This window comes from Marmota marmota, unplaced genomic scaffold, assembly GCF_001458135.2.
Source record: "Marmota marmota marmota unplaced genomic scaffold, marMar, whole genome shotgun sequence".
Classification (NCBI taxonomy): Eukaryota; Metazoa; Chordata; class Mammalia; order Rodentia; family Sciuridae; genus Marmota; species Marmota marmota.
Window position 1 is genome coordinate 4,132,094 of NW_025999998.1, and position 9,039 is coordinate 4,141,132.

Genomic DNA, 9,039 nt, shown 5'->3' on the forward strand with positions numbered 1-9,039 from the left:
AAACAAGGGAGAGAATTAAACAACAGCAGATGAGGTAGAGAGGGAAGATGAGAGGGGAGGGGAGGGGGGATAGTAGGGGATAGGAAAGGCAGCAGAATACAACAGTCACTAATATGGCATTATGTAAAATTTGTGAATGTGTAACTGATGTGATTCTGCAATTTGTATTTGGGGTAAAAATGGGAGTTCATAACTCACTTGAATCAAATGTATGAAAGATGATATGTCATGAGCTTTGTAATGTTTTGAACAACCAATAAAAAAAAAGAAAAAGAAAAAAAAATCTCTATTTTCATTGGCTTTACCTGATAAGGTGAACAAGGAACAGTTTGGTTTCAAATGTAAATATACCAAAAGGTCTATGCTAAATATTTCTCCTCCCAGGAAAAGCTGACCTTAACTTTCTATAATCTGGGATAAATAAACTGAGATCTCAACAAAACACTTCTATTGATAGAAAGATGAGAGGCTTCTTTTTTTAAAATGTTTGCTAGGTTTAGAAATATTGATCAGATTCAAGTTTAAATCACCGTAGCTGTAACTTTTTAAAAAATCCTTTATGAATTCTATACTTCATGCCTTTGCTTTGGTCAGAATTCTCTGCTTATCTTTGAATAATATCAGTGCATACTCGGGAGGCCATTTGAAAACAAACACATGTAGAAAACACAAGCCATATTCAAATACCAGATAACTATATGCACAAGTCTGAGAAGAATGCCGTTGGTCATAACAAATGTTACTGAACAGATTATTAGTGAGAATATCAAAATTATTAAAGAAAAAATAACAATAAAAATTCTGTCATCAGTGAAACACAGACATCTAGATTTAAGACAGAGAGATGAGCGTTTATGGAAATGATACCAATCAGGTTACTTTAGATGAGTATTAGCTGAATTTTGGTTCCCTTTATAAAAAGGATATAAGAAAAACTAAAGGAAGCAGAATTGACTTATGCAGTTGAGTTCTATACTTAAGTGAAGAAAAATAAAACAGGATGGATTCAACCTATAGTGTTTGATGTGTCAATGCTGTTGAAGCCACACTCACTGGCATTAGGTTTAACTAAAAGTAGGTAAACTCTCACTTGTAATTAATTCTCAATTAACTGAGTCTATCTCTAAACTGTCTCCAAAATCAAGATGCTTCTCTTCATTCCCAGGGCATGATCACTGTGGAAGTCCAGTCCCCATCTCTTCAAATGTGTAATGGTGCTTCTTGCAACTACTAGGTCCCAAATGAGACCCTGCATTTGAGAAACAGCAGGTGCCATTCAAAAAAAATGTGTTTGATAAAAACATCAAGAAATATATACTAAAAGTTAGGTTATAATAACAAGGATTAGTTGTGCACTTTCTGTTATATACTCCTTTCCATCTTAAGAATTTTAAAGCCACCTATTTTTACAAATACTAACCTCTCTATAAAATATGTTTACTATCTGATGAAACAGTACATTGTAATAAATCAGAAAATTTTTATTAACATCATCTGCAAGATTTTATAATGAAAACGCAGTAACACTGAGTAAGTTGTCACATTCAAAATAATTTATGATACTAAAGGAATAGTAGAATTAGCGATGAAGTTGTCCTTTTTAGATGGATAAAGCAAATACAGGCAGAAACAGAAAAATAAAAGAATGATGACACTTACATGGGTAAAAATGAAAATACTTCATTTCCCCTAAACTGTGCAGGCATCCTTCATTCTGTAGATCAACAGGGCCAGACTAGCAAGTAAGCCTAAACTTTATAGTTTTTACTGCTATGCTTCAGCAATTATCTATTACTCTCAAATAATCAAGGAATAGTTCACAACATAGACAAAGTGATTTGTATTCTAAGGAACATATCTCCCCTGGCATTCATCATTCACAAAAGGGAATATATTTTGGTGAATTCAAACTTTTTTATGTTATAAATAAAGAACATTTAATGCAACAGGGGAAAACACAATGCTTTTAACCAAAGTTGCCAGATTCTATAAATCCTTCCTGTTAGTTCCCAGAAATTTGGGAGAAGGAATCCATACTTGAATGCTAACCAAAGAAGAATGGATAAGTATTTTCAGAAACCCAGTATTCATAATATTTCCCCCTAGAGAACTGGAAGGAAGGAAGGAAGGAAGGAAGGAAGGAAGGAAGGAACAAACTACATGCAATGCTGTAAATTAAATAATGTTCTGACCACACTTTACAAAATATACCAAGCTTAAACTAGATACGTAGCATACAGTAGTTTTAAAATCATCTATAAGTCAAATATTTTCTTTTTCATCATCTTTATAAAACTCATTAGTAACATAAACCTGACTGAACCACACATCAGAGTTAACAGGAATGAGGTCATGATTAAACAGCTGGATCTCTTTAATAGCAACTTCAATATAATCATCAGTAACCACAGAGCTTTGGAATATTAAAATGGGAGTGTATGATCCCAAATAAGGCTTTGGATGGATTCCCCCACCACTGTTCAAGTTTAGAGTTAGGAATTGAACTAATCTTAGAGTATGGGCTGAAGAGACATTTCCATTCCAGCACTCACTGATCATGAACTCCATCTATTTGGGCATGGAACTGAACCTCCCTGAACTTGGGCTTCTTATCCTTGAAACAGGAAAGTACTATTCACATAGGATTTGTATAAGACTGCAGCACGAACAAAAGGAAAAATTTTTTAAAAATAATGCAGTTTGTATAGGATTGCAGCACCAACAAAAGGAGAAATTAAAAAACAATAATGTAATTTTCATTTTTTGAGTATTGTGAACTGAAAATAATACAGTCAGAATCCCATTTTTTTTTTTTTGAAATAAATGAGGGAGCTGACGCTCAGAGACAAAAATTTGGACAAGGTTGTACAGCTTTTACTGGCAGGATCTAAGTGTGACTAGCAAACACTCTGCCTCTAGACCTTATTCACATAACAAAACACACTCACATGGATCAGCTAATGAGGTAATACTATTGACTACACTCTGTAAATGGCAAAGTGCCATACTAATATATTGTGCTGCTATCGTAATTTTTAAAAGATGTTAAAATGTATTTTCTGACAAACACAATACTACTACTCTTTGCAAGAGTACATCAACTCAAGATACTAAGGAATAGGCATGAATGTACATGTAACTTGTGACCTGAAACAATGGGAAATAACTTTAAAATATATATGACAGTTGGTGGCATCATTTTGTACTCTTGGGCACTCGAACACATCTGCACATAGTCCCAACCCACAAATGTCAAATATTTCTCAAGATGCCAAAGGAAATTGCTGGAATTATTACAAAGAACTGGGAGATTTGTTGTGGATGGGTCCTGGCTCCACAAGCCAATACTGACAACTTGGCAGCCTGTACACAAGAGGCTGAAACAAGACAAGCATATTAGTCTGCAAATAGCCTATGGCCACGTCTCCCAGGGATAACAGAAAGAGGCAAGTTAGCAAAGCTTAGCATCTATATACAATGTTTTGCCTCATCTTTGGTAGCCAAAAACCATTACAGTGAATTGGAAAGCCAAAAAAGGGATATCAGCCATTTCTGTACTGTCATAATTTTTCTAGCTTTTGAAAAAGAGGAAGGGTTTCATCCACCAAGGACAGGTAAACTGAATAAAATTTAAATTTACATGTTACTTGGTTGCAAACACTATTTTCCACAATTAAATTCAGTCCTGAGTTAAAGGGAAAAGGCAAAAACCAAACCAAAACAAAGGAGTACTTTATTCTCTTCTACTCCTTTATGAGAATGTCCTCACTCCTTCCAGGGACTTTATTCTTTCTCTAACTTCACCATTTCAGGCAGCAAGGCTCCACAGAGTTCCTGGCTATCCTCTTTTTCCCTTTAAAATGTTACTGCTTTTTGTTTCTTTTATGAGAAATGAAATAAAATACCAGGTCCACAGCATAAATTGCACAGATTATTTGCTGCATAATCTCAGGTGATGCTTTTCACATCACTGTCCTCCAGGAAATGATCTCCCTCATACCCTGGATATGTGTAGCGTATAACCTGTAATACAATGCTCAGCAATCCTGTAAATAGATTGGACATAAAGAGTTTTACTTATTCATCTACTTATTCACTCATTCAACTCAGTAAATATTATTGTGTCTACTGCACACTAGACCCTGGTGAATCTTGTACAAATATCTGCAAATGATTGTGTGTAATTTCAGCCCCCAATAAACAAAGTCTGGACATGTCAATAATGAGCAACACAGCAGAATAAAATATGCTACCTAGGTCTGGGTACAGGAGGGAATTCAGATGTTGTCTCAGCATTGAGAAGGGACAGTGACCTTACCACATTTGGATTGACCTTGTGTCGGAAGCACGTGATGTTCACCACATAAGGCCAATCATCAGGCTCCATCAGTACCCCAGCAGCATGGGCACAAGTGACATGGAAGGAAGCTGGGCAGCGGCCGTAAGAACACTGGATGCAAGCTCCAGAGACCTTCTTAACACGGTGTCTGCAGAAGATGCATTTCTGGAGGGTTAAAACAGAGAAGAACATCACTTCACACTCTGTAACTCAGCCAATTTCCACACTTCAGAGAATAATAGCTATTAGAGGAGGAAAAAACTGATTTCATCAACAAGTCCTGACCCTCCAGGGGCCCCAGTGGTGAAAGCATCTGTGGCAATATAGTCTGCTCACTTTAAAGGAAACACACTTCCACAGTCACACGCCACCAGACATATGCTTAAATGCTTCTTGTGGTTAGGAAAGTCAAATTATTTAGCACATGCTCCTCTTGGCTCAAAGCTCAGGAAAACGCCCAAGGGTGCTCCTATAAATCACCCACGGATGCTTTACCTCCTCGTGGCAGGACTTTCCATACAGCAAAAGACAAAGACTACAGGTTTTTAGGACAGGCACAGACACTTCTAAATCAAATGAGGTCTTCAAAAACACACAAACAGCATACAGATAGGCTAAGTTTTCCATTTACAAGGAAATGGAAAGTGTTAAATGGTCCAATGTGAAAACTAGGGGCTCAAGTGTTTAATAATCCAAATCTGAACCTTTCATGACTGACACAAGAATACGCCTCCCAAAGTGAGAAAATTGAAAATCACCCCAAAGGGCATAATTCTATTGAACATTTATAGCTGACAATGCCTGGGGAAGAGAAAATGAAAATAAAAACAGCAATAATGATTACCACAATCTGAAAATTAAATTGCATACAATTAGCCCAAGACATTACCAGTACATTTGCTGCAAGAGATAGGGAAGATCACACAGCTTCACTTAATGTAAGATCTGTGCACTAATATTTGAGGAGGAAGAAAAACTGGTTATAGAACAGCACAGGCTCAGGTTTAGAAAGCAGAGGAAGCAGAATGATCAAAAAGATCAACCTTCTATTCCTTCAGATAAAAAAGGTCTACAATCTGTTCAAATGTTGGTGCAACTGCTCTTCATTCATAGCTACATTTTCTTTCCCAAGCCAAAAAAGGTACTTAAAGTCAATATCTTTTGGGGACGGCAATATTTTATCACAGACCTGCAAGAATCAACGTGCACTTAACTCTTCTTTGCCCTCACACCTGATTAGCAACTCAGGCTCATAGATTCTGTTCCTTAGTCTTACTCTGATAGCTCCCTGTCCATCCAGAGCAACTGCCATTGCCTCTACCTATGATGGCCTATGAAGCAAAGAAATGGCTTCTTAATTGGTCTCACCATCTTTTATTTCATTTTACATTTCATCTGCCCCAGAACTGCCAGAGTGATCTCTTTACTATACAAATCACATGTCATCCTGCTTAATTTCCTTCAATGGCTTCTCCTCATCTACAAGTCATTTGGTATATGTGTGGGAAAAGATCTGCATGAAATGGAAGAGTAAAGCTTACAGAAGGGCCTTCATGGCCCACTAGAGCAATGTTGTTTCCTACTAGTCCCCGCAATAGCCACACACTCCAGGCACCTATCTGATTTCCCTATTCATCCAGATTCAATGTAAAATTAAGTATTTTTAAGTAGGGTGTGAAAATGTGGCCTATTGATTTAAAAATTTGTTTCTCTTTGTGGGGAGGGGGTAGACAAGCAAACTGTAGACAACAAGACCCGTATTATCTGCATAAAGGCATTATTTAATAGTTCATCTTGGTATCTCTAGAAATTCTTGGAATCTTTTTTTGATAATTTTTTGTACTTTAGTATCTTTTTGTCAATATAGTCATTTGAAATAGAAGGGCAGCTATAACACCAAAAAATCCAATTAGGAGCCTAAGGCATTAATTACTCAATTTTTTAAAAGTCTAACTATCAAACATAAAAGTCAGTTGTTTGAGTATTTTCTTAACTAATAGGGTATTTTAAGGGTAAGAAAGAGGCCAACCACTGAAGAACCTAGCAGCCACCGGGGCTTCTGTGCAACACGCTCCAGAGTTATATACTTTCCTATTAGTGGCAAATTTCCTGAGGCCCAGTGAGGTACTGGTAATCTAGTGTTAAACTACAAGTTCATAGGGTAGATACTCTGTGGCTAAGCCCCCACCCAGCTACAGACAAGACACCTTGCTCTACATATAACCTAACCCTGCTCAAACTTCAGCAACACAAAGAATAGGGGAGGAGGGAGGAAAAAAACAAAAAACAAAAAAACAAGCCAATGCCTAGGCCACAAGTAGGAATGGCTAGAAGGGGCCTCAGATCCCACTCATGAACATTATCTCAAATAGTAAAAGCAGCATGAAATAACATAAAGACTGTAGACACCACTTCTGTGAGAAGCAACAACTTAGACTGTCCCACAACCTTTTAGAACATATGGAATTGTCAAATCTAGAAGAGCAATCATAAAGGGGGGTAACCCCCCATATACCCAGTTATATACAGCATAACTGTGAGATATATAAACTCTCTTGTGAGACTGACAGAAAAAGAAAGATCCTCAAGTTTTGACATAATACATACTATATGAAAGTGTTCTAATAATCACCAAAGAACCAGCCAGGAAACTATAATACGAACCATTTGGAAATATATTCAAAAACTTATATAAGAATCTGATATCCTAGGACATTTCACCAAGAGAAGGCTGTGCCCTAAATAGGCCCTCAAATAAAAATAGAAGAGAGCCCTCACATAAAAGTAGAAGAGAACTCCATTCTAACACATGCACACAACTCAACACAGAGATACAAGATATATGAAAAAACAAGGTAACATGGTATCTCCCCTAAGGTTGATAATTCACAAGCAAATGACTCCCAAATTAGCAAAGTAGATGAATTATGGGATAAAGAATTCATAAGAATGATTATGAAAAAACACTGAATTTCAAAATACCACAAAAAAACAATTGAATGAATTGAGGAAGTCAGTACAGCATATGCATGAAAATTTCAATAAAGAGAAAGATGTGGGAAAAAAAATGAAACAAAAATCTTAGAAGTGAAATACACAATAAATCAAGTAAAAATTTTGTTTAAAGTCTCTTATCAGAGTAGACCAGTAGAAGACAGAATCTCAAAACAAAGACAGAAAACAAAGAGGCCAGTCTTATATATTCAGTATTCCAACGGCTTAACCAAAGAAAGTAAATAGTAATAATGAGAATATACATTAAGACACAAAATTTAGGAACCACTGAAATAAAAGAGGGATCTGAGACACGGGTTAATGGAATGGACAACCTTTTCAGAAAAATTTAAAAAAGAAAAAAAAAATTCCAAACCTTGGGAATGAGATGAACATCCACATACAAGAGGTTTTCAGAAATCCCACTAGACTAGAACAAAAAAGAACCTTTCTTCAACATATTCTAATTAAAGGGCCTAATATACAGAACAAGGATAAAATTTTAAAAACCTCAAGAGGAAAATATCAGGTTACAATTAGAAGAAAGTTGAGCAGAATTAAGAGGGCTTGGAAGACATCATTCCAAACCCCAAAAGAAAATTACTGCCAAACAAGATGGCTAGGTCTAGCAAAATTACTATTTAGAATTAAAAGAGAATAAAAACTTTTCAAGATAAGCAGAAACCAAAAGAATTCCTGACTACTAAGCCAGAACTATAGAAAATACTTAACAAAATACTACACACAAAAGAAACCAAAAACAAATTCCAGAGATTACAAATGGCTGACTCTCATTAGAAGAGTGGAGAGCAAATTTAAAAAGAGGACCAAATTCAACATTAGAAATAAATCAAAATGGTGGGGATTAATAAACATCCCTCTATAACAATATTGACTCTAACTGGTCTCAAATCTCCAATTAAAAAATAGTCTGGCAGATGGATCCAAAAAATTGTAAAACTCAGAAGAATGGATAAGTTTCTAGACACATTTAGTATCAAACTTGTACCAAAAAGATACAGAAAACCTAACCAGACAATAACAAGCAATGAGATTAAAACAGTAATAAATAAATAAATAAATAAAGTTTTCCAACAAAGAAAAACCCAGATCAGACAAACTCACCTGAATTCTAACAGTCTTTTAAAGAAAGACTTAAGGACAATCATCCTCAAATTATTCCATGAAACACAAAGAAAGTGGGTGTGACACTTCTAAATTTATTCCATGAAAGGAGTATCACACTGATACCAAAACTAGATATGGATAAGTCAAGAAAAGAAAACTACACAGGCCAATAGCCTTGATGAACTTAGATGCACAGATCCTTAATAAAACATTAGCAAATTGTATTCAACAACACATTAAGAAAATCATACACATATGGCTCGGGGGGATCCAACATGGCGGCCGGCAAGGAAGCAGCACTTTCAGTATCTCCACATTAACCGGATCAGAAACACCCATTAAAACAGCTACATTCTACCTACTGAGGAACTTCTAGCAAAATTCCGCTGAAAGGAGACCTGCCAGGAATTAGTAAGTTTATTAGAGGTGACAATTTGCCCCAGACAAGTGAATCTTGGCCGGCCACGTGGGCGCAGAGGTCCAATCCTGCAGCCACCGCCCGACCGGCTCTGCAAGCGGCCCCCAGCGGCCAGGGGCAGCGAGAAGGGTCCCCGCCTGGCCCGGCAGACGGCCCCCGC

The 9,039-nt window shown here is 36.6% G+C and overlaps 1 protein-coding gene across 13 annotated transcripts in view; it reads right to left on the reverse strand.

The window, feature by feature from the left end:
- Positions 1-9,039, reverse strand: part of Kdm4c (lysine demethylase 4C) — a 387,556-nt gene that overhangs the window by 62,325 nt on the left and 316,192 nt on the right. For 11 of the 13 annotated variants that reach the window (XR_007349008.1, XR_007349009.1, XM_048806788.1 and 8 more), the window contains one exon: positions 4,319-4,504. Coding sequence is in view for 10 of the 13 variants with exons in the window: in XM_048806788.1 (XP_048662745.1) it covers positions 4,319-4,504 (186 nt within the window). In the remaining 3 variants the exon portion in view is untranslated. The remainder of the gene's footprint in view (positions 1-4,318; positions 4,505-9,039) is intronic. The other 2 variants (XR_007349010.1, XM_048806786.1) reach the window with 1 other exon arrangement.